The sequence below is a fragment of the Ceratotherium simum genome, chromosome 23, assembly GCF_057802395.1.
Source record: "Ceratotherium simum simum isolate JZ-2026a chromosome 23, ASM5780239v1, whole genome shotgun sequence".
Lineage (NCBI taxonomy): Eukaryota > Metazoa > Chordata > Mammalia > Perissodactyla > Rhinocerotidae > Ceratotherium > Ceratotherium simum.
In genome coordinates this window covers 21368115-21384540 of record NC_141922.1, presented here as the reverse complement: position 1 = coordinate 21384540, position 16426 = coordinate 21368115, and the positions used below count along the sequence as shown (strand labels likewise).

Genomic DNA, 16426 nt, shown 5'->3' with positions numbered 1-16426 from the left:
TACTATCTTAGAAGATGGTTACTGCAGCTTTTTGCCTAGTGTCTGTGTGTGTGTGTAGTCTGAGACCAATACGTTCTGGCTCTCCAGAATCACGTGTACTCTGTTTACATCAACCAGTTCTATACTCTTCCTATCACTGTTTGTATTTGTTATGTTCTGATCAGGCTGGGAGAATTCAAACATCTTGAAGCAAAACTACATGAAATGTGGATTATGATCCTATTTCACATAAAAATATACATATATAGCCATACATGTGTACATAATACATTTTTCCAAGAATCCATAAACAACTATTAATTCTGGGTTCCTTTGGAAAGTGGAGGTCAAGGAAAATTTCAAACACATCCCAAAGCAAATAGAATAGTGTAGCAAACTCCCATGCACTTATCTCCTAGCTTCAACAGTTATCAGTTCATCACCAGTTACCCAGCTTTGTGTTAGACGTTTGAATTTTTTTAAATCTACCATGAGCATGTATTAGTTTGATAATCTGAAATTTCAATTATAGAATAATCCAAACATTAAAAGGAAATGCAGTATGTTAGATTTCGTTTGTTCCTGTCTTGTTTCTCAGCGTTTTAGACTCAGGGCGTTTCAAGGGTGGGTGATTAAGAGTAGTTTTCTCGGAGTTCTCTGATCCCCAAAGACAGATATTGGCTGTTGCTGAACATCTGGAAAGGACAATAGCTTTGGTTTAAAGCACATCTATGTCATCACTGTTGCCCAAATCACAAGACTCACACTGTCAGTCCCACCGTTCGGCTTGCTGTGTTTTTAAATTAAACTGTTTGGCTGAGATTTGTGACGCTGTTTTTAAATGAGAATTTGTGGTTTCTGTCCTCTTCTTTTTCCCTGGATCCCACAACTCGCTGCAGTTCTCTGCAAGCTATTTTTCAAAAAACAATTTCTACCTTTCTTATCAGATGGGCGGTAATTTTGCAGGGATTATTAATACCTGCACTCACTAGTGTTTGTTCTCTTTGGGCTGGAAAGAGGAAATTGTCTGATGCAATTTCAGCAGCTGGTTAGCTGGACAGGAATAGAACATTACAGAATCACCTTGAATCTAAAGGCTGTGAACCAGCTGTCTGAGATGAATGATGGGAAGGTGGTTTTTGTATTTAAATTCCTTAGCCAGTTGGATTGAAAATGCAGCTAAAATAGAGATGGTTGTTCTTCTTAGGGGTTCAAGGTGGATTGATTTGGGCTGTGTTAGTCAGAAGACTCTTCTGCCTTATGCCTTTTCAATGCCGAGTGCATAGGATGAATTAATTGATTTTCCACCTCATAAGGATCTATCCCCTACTATGTGCAAGGCACTAGAATTGCAAAAATAAACAAGCAACTCTCTCTTAGTATCCCTGACCTCATCTAATTGTGATACAGTGGGATGAATGCTTTACTAGTGGCACTAAAGTCTGTGGGAGAACAGAGGAGAGAAGGTTGTGTTCTGGCTTTGGAAGGCTGGGAAAATGTTCACAGAGGTGGTGCCTTTTAAGCTGAAAGCAAGTAGAATTTTTTGAATTACTGAAGGCAGGAGGAGGGAGCCTTCTAAGCAGAGGGGTCTCTGTCTTGAGCAGAGGCACGGAGGGGGATGGTATGTTCAGTGTGTTGGACTGCAAGGCGGGCATGCTTGTGGTGGGAGGTGAGAGAGAGGTGAGGAAGCTTGGGAGGAGGCCTAGGGTCAGGGTGGAAGGCCTACTTAGATAGAGCCTCTTTAGACAGAGCTTTTGGATCCAGGCACCTAAAGGGATTGGTACTGTTGTGATTGTTGTTAGGGTGTGCATAGCTTGGAAGAACTGGAAAACTCTAAAGAACCAGGTGCTTTAGGCACTGGTGTCTCTTGCCATCTCGCACTTGAGGCTTCAGGGGCTCTTTTGAAATCCCACGCTCTCAGCTTCGCTGCCCCACTCCCCTCTCACTCCTGATTGGCTGGTTTCCTCAGTGTCCTCTAGCCCTGGGTTTTTTTAACCTTTGTTCTAGGAATTCCATGTAGATAGCCTAGGGGTTGTGGAGGGTGTACGTGAGAGAACAAAATGGGAGAACCAGGAAATACTCTGGACTTGACAGCCCTACCCCCTTTTACCCAGAGCACCTCACATTGCTCTGTTATCCACATTGACATCTGGGTAAGTTTCCACTTGAAGAACGTGTTCCATGGCACAAATAGTTTGAAAACTTCAGGTCTAGTTGAAATCTTGGAGGGAGCCATTCTGCCTGGCTTAGCTAATTACTGTCACTTAAATTAAGTAGAATCTTGGGCCCCTGGTCTCCTCTCTCCTCGTTGAACTGCCTGTGGGCGTGGGCAGGGGCCGCCATAGGTCAGGGACTCTTCCAATTAGGCGCCTTCTCATGCAAAGAAAACAGGCAGATTTTGAACCCTGCCTGAGGTGGGTCAGGTGTGTAAGGCAGTGTTAAATCGAAGGGGATGTTGGGCATGGCAGACAATATGACTGATGTGTCTAGGCAAAATACTGTGTTTAAAATTGTGGCTTTTGGCCCCTAGCTCAGCAGTGTGCAGAGTCTTTCTGGAGCAAGCTAGTCCACAAGAGGTGTGGCTACGCAGAATTTCCATTTTTCCACAGAACTTTGAAATGTGACTTACTCTTTCCCCTTCTTGGAGATCTCCATGCATATTAGTGTATTAAAAGTTGTGAAAATTTGTAAGGTGTAAGTTTAGTTCAAGTAGAAGGAAGTGCGTTTTTTTTTTTAAAAAAAACTCACATACCCCACATATACACACACACACACACAACAGAGATTAAAACTTTGGAAATTGATTACTCTGGAATTAAAAACATAAATAGTTTTTTAAAAAAGACTTAGAATTCTCTTAATTGGGAGGAAAATCCCTGCATTCTAATTGGGGAAGAAATAAAGTAGTGTAAGTGGTTCTTTGGCTCTAGAGGAATTAAATGAGTGAGTCCATTTAGTAAAAAAAATGAAGCACAACAAAACTCTTTTTTTTTATTTTTTGTGAGGAAGATTAGCCCTGAGCTAACATCTGATGCCAATCCTTCTCTTTTTGCCAAGGAAGACTGGCCCTGGGCTAACATCCGTGCCCATCTTCCTCTACTTTATATGGGACACTGCCACAGCATGGCTTGACAAGCGGTGCATCAGTGCGCGCCCAGGATCCGAACCTGCGAACCCCGGGCTGCCAGCAGCGGAGCGCGCACACTTAACCGCTACGCCACCGGGCCGGCCCCAACAAAACTCTTAAAACAAACAAACAAACAAACAAAAGACTTAGATGAATTCTATGATAACGTAATGTTAATAGTATATAATAGTAAGAACCCCTACTAAGTTAGTGAGAAGCCTCCCTACCACTTTGAAAATGGTGTCATTTCTATTAGTGCCGTTGCACATTCATTTGTTCACCAAGTATTTATTAAGTACCCACTGTGCCAGGCACAACACTTGGTGTTTGCAGTGTGAAAATTCTTATCTCTTTATGGGAATAGTTTTTCTGGAATATACAATTTTCAGTGCTCATCTTTAGAATTCCGTGTTTCTGACTAGAGAAGAAAAAAGATGGTAACACAGTTATTGAACATTTTTAACCCTTGGTAGCATGTCTAAAAATATCAAGTTCTAGGCTATCTCTTGTATCCAGAGTTCTTTCCCCTCCATCAGATTTCTGCTCAGTGTTCTAAACATGGAAATGTACCAGGCCCTGGTGGGGCCAAGGGGGTGTGTCTAGGGCTTCTCCTTTTGGTGCAGGGTGGGAATTGGTGGGAATCAAGAATGCTCAAGGGTTAGCACCAAGCTCAGGGTTCATGGAAGGATAGTAACTGAAAGGTTTTGTTCTGTCATATTTAAAGATAAACATTACCTAATAATTTTTTTTAATTGGCAAATTTACAGGAGCTAAAACTCCTCTCTTGGCTCATAACATATTCCTCCTCCACCAAATTATATGGTAGCTTGTTCTGTATTTCAATTTCTAAATAAATTGGTCTTCATTATTCTTGGATTCCTGACAGACATCAAGTCTAAGAATTAATATTTTGCATTCTGCCACTTTGAGCATGTTAAACAAATTACTCAGTGTCATTGTCACTGAATTAATTAGAAGGAATCATGTGATGACTTTAGCAGGCTTATGTGATGTGTTTTTTTATTGGAGTTCATTTTTTTTTATTAATAATTATGGCTCTACATTGGTATTATTTGTGGTTTTAACATTACCTGCCTCAGGGAGTTGTCATGAGGATTAATGCTAATAAAGTAGTTAAAACTGTGCCTAGCACATTAGGGCTCAAATGTTGTCTTTATTTTTATTAATGAGCTTGTGACAGTATGACAAGGTAATCAAGGTGGGTACCATTATCCCCATTTTACCAATGAGGACTCTGATGCTCAGAAGTTTGATATCTGGAATTACTGGCAGTGTCAGGACGAAAGCCAAGTTTTCCTATTCCTAGTCCTGTGTTCTGGACTGTCGTCATAACTGACATTTTGGGGTTTGGTATTTCAGCATATGAATTTTGGGGAGATGCAAACACTTGGACCGTAACAGTTAGTTAAGTTAGCATGTGTGAATACTTAGTACAATACTGGACATATAGTAGGAACTCATTCAAAATGGTTCTTTTCTCTCTATGAGGTTTATAGCTGTTAGAACTCTCCTTTCTCTCTTCCTCTCCCTTCCCGTTGCTGAAGCCCCAGCTAAGCCTTTCATCCTAGACTATTCTCGAGCCTCCAGTCTTGAGCAGTTAGGATTGTTGTAGTCTCCTCAGGCTGCCATAACAAAGTATCAGAGACTGAGTGGCTTAAACAACAGAAATTTGGGGCTGGCCCGGTGGCGCAAGCGGTTAAGTGCGCACACTCTGCTGCAGCGGCCCAGGGTTCGCCGGTTTGGATCCGAGGCACGCACTTGCGCACCGTTTGGCAAGCCGTGCTGTGGCAGCGTCCCGTATAAAGTGGAGGAAGGTGGGCATGGATGTTAGCCCAGGGCCAGTCTTCCTCAGCAAAAAGAGGAGGATCGGCAGATGTTAGCTCGGGGCCGATCTTCCTCCCAAAATAAAAACCAGAAATTTGCTTTCTCATAGTTCTGGAGGCTAGAAATCTGAGATCAAGGTGTTGGCAGGGTTGGTTTCTTCTGAGGCCTCTCTCCTTGGCTTGTAGATGGCCATCTTCTCCCTGTGTCTTCACATGGTCTTTCCTCTGTGCCTGTCTGTATCCTAATCTCCTCTTCTTACAAGGGCGCTAGTCATATTGTATCAGGGCCCACCCTAATGACCTCATTTTGATTTAATTGCTTTTTAAAGACGCTGTCTCTTAATACAGTCACGTTCTGAAGTACTAGCGGTTAGGGCCTCAACGTATGAAATTTAGAGGAACACTATTCAGTTTATAATAGTGGTCTAGCAAGGAAGAGCATCTAAGCCTCAGAGCTCCAGCCCAGAATGCTCCCACTCATAACGGCAACCCTTAGGATATCAAAACCCATTAAATTCCATTCAGGGCACTCTGTTCAAAAAACAGGGAAGAGTATGATCTAGTTCCTTCTTTAGGGAGTGGAAGAAAGGAGGATGGGACCTGTTATATGTCAGGCACTATGCTGAGTTGCTGGTGCTTAACAGACATTATGTCCCCAAATCTTAACATTGCCAAGGATAGAGTAGGCATAAGTGCCTCCACTTTACAGAGGAAGAAAGAGACAGTAAGTCACTTGCCCAGGTCACACAGTCACTGTGTGATTTATTCATGTGGCATTCCCATTTCTCAACAATGTTGAGAATATGAGGTAAGGAGCATGGGTGAAGTAGAAGGCAAGTTCACCCCATTGACCCAATTGACTGAAGCTGACTTTGAATGGACTTAATTTCAAATCATTCACTTGAGAATTAAAAAGTAAATGCAAGGCTGATGAAAGAAAGGAAGACAAATGGAAGAAACTTTTTTTTTAAAAGGCAGGTTTAGCTTCTTTTCAGAAAAAGTCACTGAGTTCTGAAGGGAGTAGGAGAAGGCTCCATGTCAACCACTTTTCTCCATGCTAGGCCATCAGCTGGTAAATCAGTTGTATTTGTCCAACAGCTTTAATCTATCTCTTCTGGATTTTTCGTTTATCCTTTGCTGGCTAGAGGCAGCATGATACAGAATTGGAAAGCTAGACACTGAAGTGAGACCATCAGGGTTTGAACCTCATTTTCATCACTTCCTAGCTGTGAGATCTTAGGCAAGTCACTTAATCTCTCTGAGGCCTCAGTTCTCTGTGCTGTAAAAAAAAAAAATGGAGATAGTAATGGAAACTTCTGATGAGGTTGTTGGGAGCAGTAAGTGAGTCAGTCTATGTAAAGTGCTCAGATCAGCACCTACCTGGAACCTAGTAAGCCCCACGAGAGGATTAGCTGTAGCTCCTATAGTAAACAAGGCCCGCAAAGGCAAGGATCTTTGTGTATTTTCTGATGTATGTCTCTAATGCCTGGAAGTGCCTAATGGGTGGGTAGTAGATGCTCATTCATAATTATCATATGAATGAATGAATGAATGAATGAATGAATGCAAATATAGTGGACCCTGAGCAATCTGTGATGAAGAGGAAGTACCTGGTTTCAACAAGTTTCTAGAGTTTGTTTGTTGGTTGGTTGAAGCCATAGGCCACTAGTGGAGAGATAAAGAGAAGGGATTGAGGCAGAGTAGGAGTGGGAGAGCTTTTCTCAGTCTCCTGAGTGGCAGGGGAGCTCTAGGATGTTTGTGGTTGTTTTTCCCTCCCATTTACCTGTGTCATTTCGAGATCCGGAGGTGGAACCACTTTCTGGGGCCTCTGGGCTCTGATAGTATGGAAATCACCCACTGACATAAAGGTATTTGAAGGACACTCTGATGCATTTAGAGCTTCCATTTTGTTACTGCTCTCTGGGATTGGTTTAATAATTTGTCGTCAAACTTCCTAAAGTGATTGCCGAATTTATTTTCTTTCCAGGCTCAGGCTGCATGAAGAAAAGGTTATTAAAGATAGGCGACATCATCTCAAAACCTACCCAAACTGTTTTGTTGCAAAAGAACTGATTGACTGGCTGATTGAGCACAAAGAGGCTTCTGACAGAGAGACAGCAATTAAACTCATGCAGAAGTTAGCAGACCGGGGCATTATTCATCATGGTGAGTGAGATGGCAACAGTCAAGGTAACTTGAGAGGAAGCAGTTGACCAAATCTTCTATTCCAGATATGAAGCTACCCATTTAAGAAATAAGACATTTTACTTTCTATTGTCTCCTGTGTACCTCTTCCCAATTACATTCCCTTCCTCCCTCCAAGAGGCATTTGTGTTTATTTCCATGGACTTCGTTGGGTTTCCTTTCTGTATATGTATCTCTTAGCAATGTATCATATTGTTTTAAGTATTTTAAAGCATCATAGAGAGGCATGTTTATTCTTTTGCCACTTGATCAACACGCTGTTTGTGAGATTCATCCATGTCGATGGTGTATCCCTTGTTGGTTTGTCCATTTTCACTGCTGTGTTGTATGCCATGTGTAATGATGCCATCACACATTTATCCATTCTCCTAAAGGACGGTTAGGTTATTTCCAAGTTTTTGCTTTTACTCTCAATGGTTCGATGGACATTCCTGAACATGTGTCCTTGAATTCTCTAACCCTGGTTGAGACCTTTCACATGCTGTTATTCTCTTGGGTTGGAATGCCCTTTGTCCTCATTTTTAACCAATTTCTACTCATTCTTCAGGTATCCACTTATAAGCAGACTCTTCAGAGAGGCACCCATTCCACAAAACTAGGTTACTGGGGTTCTGGGTACTCCTCCTTTGGGCTCTCATTGCAGTCTCTCCTCGCCTTTTCAGAGCCTTATCACACCATATTTTAATCACGTGTTGACATTTCTCTCTATCTCACTAGACTTCACATTCTTTGAGGTTGATGCCTGCCCCAATATCATTCTCAAGAAGAGCTTGTGGAATGAATGATGAATTGAGTTTTGTGACTCTTTCAATAGATAATATTGATGATGATGATGGTGATGGTGGTGCTGGTGGCTAGTAATACTGAGCACTTATTCTGTACCAGGTACTGTGCTAAGTATTTCACATGTATTAAATCATATGAGAGATATTTGTGTGCTTGAAAAATTAAGGAGTGAAACAATTCTTAATTAGTATCTTCATTTGAGTAATTAGAGTTATTTTTTTTCTCATTTGCCTCTCTGTGTATATTGTATTTCAGTGTGTGATGAGCATAAGGAATTCAAGGACGTCAAACTCTTCTACCGCTTTAGAAAGGATGATGGCACCTTTCCCTTGGACAACGAAGTGAAGGCCTTCATGAGAGGACAGAGGCTGTATGAAAAGTATGTTGCACGTGAACTTCCCGCCTGTAAACTTGACTTGTAGAGAAGCAAGGCTATTTCAGTCTTTTATCATTTTGACTTCAGCCTGGCTCTTCCCTGTGGGACGGTTACATAACTGTTCCTTTTAATATGAAATAACTCTATCATTCATTTGCTTTTCTCTTTGCTGGAAATTAAGTTGATTTCATAAGATTCTTAACAAAGAATTTATTTAAATAGTATTTTCTATATTTAAGTCAAGTTAACAAAACTCTAGAAGTAAAAACAAAAGGAAAGAGCTTGATGTTTGCCATCAAGTGATGCAGTTGCCAACTGCATCAGTATTTTAAATACTGTTGTATAAATTGGAAGTTTAGTCTTGTAAATGGCTAGAGAAGAAGCATCATGTGCAGGAGGAGTTCAAGTGCAGGTCAAGAGATGAGTCGTGAGAGAACTTCAGATAGCAGGATGTCTAAGAGGAATAATCTCTCAGCTCTTTGGAAGAGATGAATATACTGTAGCCCGGGAGTATCCAGTTGGTGGATCTTGAATCTCCCCAGTGGTCTGTCTCTGAGCTCATCTGTTATTTCTGTGGCTTCTTTCTCATCCTATCTTCCTTGTTTTTTTCCAATCATTAGAGAAAGGAGTACAGGAGCAATGGTACCGCCTCCTTTTTTTTTTTTTATAATTTTGTTTATTTATTTTTTTCCCCCAAATCCCCAGTAGATAGTTGTATGTCATAGCTGCGCATCCTTCTAGTTGCTGTATGTGGGACGCGGCCTCAGCATGGCCGGAGAAGCAGTGCGTCGGTTCGCGCCCGGGATCGAACCCCGGCGCGGCTCGGTACCTCCTCCTTAATGCTGGCTGCCTTTCAAGGTTTCGGGGAGTTGAAAAATAGGTATTTATCACATAAAAGAGCCTACTCTATGTTGAGTGGGTTGGTGAGATAGAGAGAGAGGCCTGGGTGGTCCGATAAGTAGCATGATGGTTAAGAGCCAGACAGGGTTTGAATTCTAGCCCTGTCACCTTACCTTCATAAACCCCAATGTCCTCTTTTATGACATGGGATTGGTGACAGGATAACCTCCTAGGTGTTTAGTGTTGTGAGCATTAAAAGAATAAACTCTGTCAAGTACTGAAGTATTTAGCTCAGTATCTCTGGGATTTAGTCAGATCCCGCAAATGATAGCCATTTCAGATATTAACATGATACTGATGACCACTCTCCATCTGTCTCTCCTGTGTTCTGCCTCTATCCCAGTTCTGTTCACCTCTGTTTCTGGAGCTGATATTGTCCAACCACTCAATGGTAAATATGTACTAGTTCTCATGTAACTTGCTTTCTACACTGAAGTGTAGAAAATCCCTCATCTCCCTGACTAACATGAGTTTGAATAAAAGGGATCCATCAACACTTCCATTTGTATACTAGAGTGGGTGTATATGTTTTGTTGCTGGTTTTTTTTTTTTACATTCTTAGTTCCTTTTGGAAAATTCTAGCAGGTGTTAGTTATTTAGATTACCATGATGGTCCCTTCAAATCGTAAGATTCTATGTTGTCAAAAACATACATGTCATTTCCATGGAAGGAAGCCAGGAGATTCTGTAATACTCTTCTCTAGCTACAGCTTATCTCTTGGGATCTGGGCAACCACACTGTGGGAGCAGGGACTAATAATAATTGAAAATGTCTGACAGAGAACTGTTCTTGTTAATTGTATGGGTATGATGGCAAGACAAAAATAAGAAAAGTTAAAGAAAGTTGTTCATACCTTCTAGAAAACAGACTTAGTCCAGCCCACCTTTGATGGCTTCTCCCCTTACGTCTTATGCACCATTTATGCTGAACCGTTGTGTCTCTGGACCATCCAAGACTCCTCTCTGCCTTCAGGTCATTTATAAGTTCATTAATTATTCAACAAATATTTACTGAACCCACACCACATGCCAAGCACACTTATAGGCTCTGGAAATCTGCCCCGAACCCAAGGCAGACAAAGCCTCTGCCCTCGTGGAGCTTGCATTCTGGTTGAAGAGGCAAACTTTAGGGATCACATGTGAAGAGGAATGGTGTCTAATACAGGTGGTTTTCAGGGCTAGAAAGAAAAATAGACTTCCTGAAGTTGGCGAGGTATTTTAGATAGAGTGGACAGGGAAGACATCCCTGAAGAGGTGACATTTGAATCAAATGAGCCTTGTAGATATCTGGTGAAAGAGCAGCCTAGGCAGAGGGCACAGCAAGGGTAAAGGCTTTGAGGCAGGAATGTACTGGGCATATTTGAGGACAGTAAGGAGGCCAGAGTGTCTGACGGGCAAGAAGTAAGGGGGAGAGTAGGAGATGCCTTGGGGCCGGATAACATAGGACCCTTAAGGCCATGAAACAAATAGAGGATTTTATTTAAGTGTAGTGGGAAGCCATTGGAGAGTAGGGAGTAGAGAAGTGGTAATTTGATGTACTTTTTGCATATGCTGTTCCCTCTGCCTAAAGACCCTTCATGCCACTCTCAGCCCTTTGCCTATCTCACTCTGACTCTTCCTGGCTTCATATTTAATATGACTTTTCTGAGAATCCTTCCATACCAACTTAGAACTGAGTTAGGTGCCACTGCTACGTGTTTACCCCAACAAAGAGCTGTATTCAAATTTCGTCTTTGTATGTTTACTGCATTAGAAGCTAAGAGTAGGGACTGCTTTATCCTTCTTTGTATTTCTTATGGTTTAGCATATGCCTGGCCAATCATAGATGGTAAATATTTGCTGAAAAGTATGAATAAAATTTTGATCCCTGGATGAGTTGATCAATATTGCTATCTTTTTTCTGTGTGCAGTTGTCTTTCCAGTCATTAGTGTTCAGTGTCTCAATTTCCACGTAAATTTATTTCTTCAAACTGCTTGCGCAATTAGCATTAGGAAAAGTAATTTAATAAGTACTTATCCTTGCATGAACTAGCTGCCACCTTACAAATCTTGGCCTCTACTTTTGGTCGTTGGAACATGCCTGGAACAAACTTGGAGGCCTTTGGAATTGACGGCTTGGTTTACCTACTTGATCAGTTTTGTTTAGAGTATACATTTAATTATTTTTTATGCATTTTCTGTGTTTCTCTGGACATCTTTACCGTGAATCTCAGCATGTACTATTGTTTTATAAGTTTTGGATGTTAAAAAATAACATTAAGAAGTAAATAGTTGGTTTTGTTCATAGCTCATCTTTTCAAGTATTTTATTTATTCTAGTATTGAAGTTTTTTTCCTATATTTTTTTTGCCAGAATACTTGCTTAGGATATCTCTAACATTTATGAAAGAAGGTCTTGCAAAATATATGTTCCTTTTGGTGTTTTCCTTTTTTTTTTTTTTTTTTTTGTGAGGAACATCAGCGCTGAGCTAACATCCGTGCTAATCCTCCTCTTTTTGCTGAGGAAGACCAGCTCTGAGCTAACATCTATTGCCAATCCTCCTCCTTTTTTTCCTCCCCAAAGCCCCAGTAGATAGTTGTATGTCATAGTTGCACATCCTTCTAGTTGCTGTATGTGGGACGCAGCCTCAGCATGGCCAGAGAAGCAGTGCGTCGGTGCACGCCCGGGATCTGAACCCGGGCCGCCAGTAGCGGAGCGCGCGCGCTTAACCGCTAAGCCACGGGGCCGGCCCTGGTGTTTTCCTTTTAAGATAATAATAATCAGTAATATTTATTGGTTGCTAATGTGTATCAGACATCCCAACTAGTCCATTTTATTTGATCATCATAACAACCCCAATTTAGATCATTGTCCCATTTTATGGATGAAGAAAATGTGGCAGGGAGAGATTAAATCTCTTACCCAAGGTAAAAAACAGCTGGGATTTGAACCCAGGAGCCTAAAGCCCAAATTTATTGCTACTAGACTATTAATAAAACTTAGAAAACATTTTTATATGTTTTTATTAGAATATTAGAAATATTAGATAAGATTTTAGATATTTAAAGTATTAGATAATATTTTAAAATGTTAGAATAATTAAAATAATATTTTAAATAAATTAATATTTTAAATAAAATAATTTAATTTAACTATTTAATATTTAAAATATTATTTAAAATAAATTAAATAATATTTTAAATAAATAAAATAATATTTTCAATTAAAATAATATTTTAAAATATTAGAAAAAGATTTATTATTATTATTATTTATGGAGATTAAATGGATGAAATCAATGTTTACTTCAAAACATAGTTTAACTTAAAATGTAACATGGAGTTTGTAAATATCCAGGCATGGAATTTTCTGTAAAAACTGACTGAAAATATTCTAAGATTTTACAGTGTCATTGGAAAAGGGGAGTAAAATGAGTTTCCTTCATGATAAGTCTACGTGGTATTCTGTAAATATGGTAAAAACAACAACACTTTTTGTTTGTAAATTTAGCTCCTCAAAGCACTTCCATTAGATTATTTTGTCTGAACTCCTTTAACAGAGTACTAATAGAGTAGTAAATAATAATATAAAATAGATAGGACATTATGTTATTGCCTAGTTTTTCAGAAGGAGCATCTAGGACTTGAAGCAGTTAAGACATTTCTGTGAGTTGGTGATACAGCTTTAGGGACAAAGGAGACCTTGAGCCCGGGGTGGCAGGTGTGTAGGCCACTGCTTTCCACAACCTCTGACCAGCTCTGCGGGGCTGGCTGTATTGTCAGTATTTCCTTTTTGCTCTCCTCTTGCTTGTTTGTTCTGTATTATTAATAGAACTTTGTGAAACTCGGTGGTTTCTGGCTGGGGTATTGCTGAACCATGCTGATTTTTGGCGCCCTGGCTTTCCAGTCTGTAGTGGGGTTTCTCCATCTGCTGTTTTGTAGGACAAAGCTGTATTTCAAAACTAAAAGTCAATGACTCTGCTACCTCTTAGTATTTACATCACTCCAGTTACCTTAACTCAGAGGTACTCGAATGAATCCTGGTGAAGGGGCAGAAGCTGGCCCTTTCAAGTTGTCCCAACATGAGGAAGGTTACGGGGCAGCTGGTGACGTGAATCCTCCTGCATAGTGAGTGATGGTGGCTGTGGGTTTTGGAGTCACACAGCCCTGGTCTCCAATCCCAGCCTCACAGCTTGCTTGCTCTGTGACCTTGAGTAGGCTGCTGAACCTCTCTGATCTGTAGTCTTACATGGAGATAAAGCTGGGACCCACTTGGAAAGGCTGTTGGGAGGATTAAATGAGATACAGTCTGTACAGTGCTAAGCACAGTGCTTGGCACAGAGCAAAAGCCCAAGAAATGCTAGCTGCTGCTATTAGAGTAGTAAATAATAATATAAATAAATGATAACTGTTATATTTATTATCATATCATTTTAAGATTTAGCCTAGCATAGCGGTTAAGAGCCCAGGAGCCAGGCTACCTGGGTGTGAATCCTGGCTCTGTGCCTTGGGGCAAGTGGCTTCACCTCTCTGTGCCTCCATTTGCCCATCTAGTGAATGGAAATATTGATTGTATCGATCTCATAGACTTCTTGTGGGGATTAATGGACTAATATGTGTGAGCACACAGGACAGGGCCTACCTCAGAGTATGAGTATATGCTGTTGTTCATCTCCTGCTGCCAGCTGGAGGGGAGTGTGAGAAAGAGGGTGTGTGCCCTGGATCCATGTCCAGACTTGGTTATTTTGAGGAATTCGTCTAAGCACATTCAGGGCCTCATGCGCTTTCACCAACAAGCTCCGTCAGACCTTTGCTATGGCCAGCTGATGGACTGAAGATGCAGAGAATAAGGCATGACGTCTCTCCAGGAGGGGCTTACAGTTTTCCACTTAATTTTTTATGGGCACAAATACCCCAGACATACAACACATGAACATAACTCACATTCTCCCAAAGAGTGCAATTTTTAGTTTTCAAATAAAATCTTTATAAACGGGATAAATATCCGTAACTTAAAAGAACAGCATTTAGTCTGCATACACTGCCTTCCGATGGTAGAAGATATTTTGGATTCATATTCCAAACTACAAAACTTGGTTGTCTTTCAACAGCTGGCAAAATAGATCTCTTTAAGAAAAAAGTTGAACTCAGGATTATCATGTGCTCTATATACTGATAAGCAGAATTAGCTATAAAAGAGGATATGAGTTCGAGGTACAATTTGGACTTTGCTTACTAAAACTAGTGGTTGAAACACACATTTTAAACTAACCCTGATTCATCTCCAGGCATGGAAGAGACTTCTCAATTCTAATTTAATCTCGGCCGTAATACGGAGTTAAAGCCCTTCTAGGTCTGGTTCATAAAGACATTAGTTTAGTTTCTCACCCAAAGGGCCTTGGTTTTCTCAGCAGCCGGAATTTCTCTTTCCAGCCACTAGTAGTCTATTTGTTCTGCTCAGGAGTGTAGACCTGATTAAAGAATTGGTTTCAACTGTGTGCCATTAGATCTCTGTTGAGTTCCCACTGCTTCTTTTATATTCTCTCTTCCATAGGACTGAAGGAAAATATAAAGGAGAAACTATATCCAAAGAGGAAAAGCTCTTTTGTGTGTTTTATCTTATCAGAGGTTTCTCTACCATGTGCCCCTGGGATCTTTTTCCTGTTCCCTCCCAGTGCCTGGCACAATAAATATTTGTTGAATGAACAAAGGACTCTACATGCTGTGATTGCTGTGAGCTGCTGAGCTCGTACCATGAGAGAGCTACAGAGAGCTTGCTTTTAATGACAAGCAGTAGTAGCCAGAGGTTTACCTTGTCTTGCCTCTTTCTAGTTTACAAAGCCTCGTATACATTAACATGTCTGTACAATTCTGAGTTATACCCAGTTTCCGCAATTAATCCCATTGTAGAGATGGGGGACATGATTAATGACCAATGTAACCCTAAAACATGGAGCTGGGGTAAAAACAATAAAATCTCCAAGCTTTTGGCTGTATCTTGTTCCATTTCCGGTATAGAAGTGCCTTTCAAACCGAGATCCTGAGTTCTGCAGAAACATCCAAATTTTACGTTGAAAATGTGTTTTAATTATTTTGCAAACTGTAATAAAAATACTTCCTGACGTTGTGTGTACAAAAACTTTCATAGTTCATTTGTGCTGCCCTATTAATTAGTGGTTTCATAGAACCTTGGAATAAACATTTCCTGCCTTCTTGGTTTATTTGAAGAGCGTCCTAAGATTGCAGTGTAAGTGGGTTAAAAGTTGTTACCTTTTGCAACTGCTTATTTGGGTGACAAGGCATGATTTTGATACTGTATAACTAATGTCAAGAACTGTTAAAGAGTCTTAAGATTTTACCCTACTTGCAAACTCACAAGTTTGCCTGCAGAAAGCAGGAGACCCCTGGATTGGGGACAAGGGACAGTTTATTGCTTAATCTCAGCAATAGCAGTAGCCAGCGTATCATTGTTTTCTTGACTGTTCCCCAAGCAAGCCTTAGTTCCATAGAACAGCACAATGAGAGCCAGATGACACCTGCCTGGGTTGGGTTAAAGAAGAGGATTCCCAAGCTTGAGGAACTTGAATCTTTTGTAATGATCTTCAAGCAAACCTGCTTTATGGCCCAGAGGGAGACATTATGTTTCTAATACTGGGCAAATCTTCCCTTTTGCTCCAGAGGGAGACACTATCTTTGTCTTCCAACTCTGTTCATTATGCAAACATTCTTGAAAAGATCATCTAGAACATAAGCTGTCAATGCTTCTGTGTGCAAGGCATGAAGAGAGACCCGTGTGAGAGCCCCATGGAGAATTATCTCCCAACAACTGAAACAAAATGGACAAATTAATTGAATTTTGTAGCTAATCATAGGGGGAGTAATAATTATCCTCACCACTCCTCCTATTTCCATGTTTTTTTGTGTTAATCAAAACTACCTTATAGGTTTCACTGTTTAACTTTTATAAGTAAATGTCGTGTTATAAAATGAAATTAAAAAATAGGATTTTCTTGGGGCCCTTGGTGTAGTGGTTAAGTTCAGCACGCTCCGCTTCAGCAGCCTGGGTTCACAGGTTCGGATCCCGGCCGCGGACCTACACCACTTGTCAGCCATGCTGTGGCAGCGACCCACAAATAAAGTGGAGGAAGATTGGCACAGATGTTAGCTCAGCTCTAATCTTCCTCAAGCAAAGAAAGAGAAAGATTGGCAATAGATGTTAGCTCAGGATTAA

General features: G+C 40.6%; 1 protein-coding gene across 2 annotated transcripts in view; it reads left to right on the top strand.

Moving 5' to 3' along the window:
• Positions 1 to 16426, top strand: part of DEPTOR (DEP domain containing MTOR interacting protein) — a 151881-nt gene that overhangs the window by 38526 nt on the left and 96929 nt on the right. For both annotated transcript variants that reach the window (XM_004431110.3, XM_087447503.1), the window contains exons 2-3: positions 6938 to 7116; positions 8197 to 8320. In XM_004431110.3, the coding sequence (XP_004431167.1) occupies positions 6938 to 7116; positions 8197 to 8320 (303 nt within the window). The remainder of the gene's footprint in view (positions 1 to 6937; positions 7117 to 8196; positions 8321 to 16426) is intronic.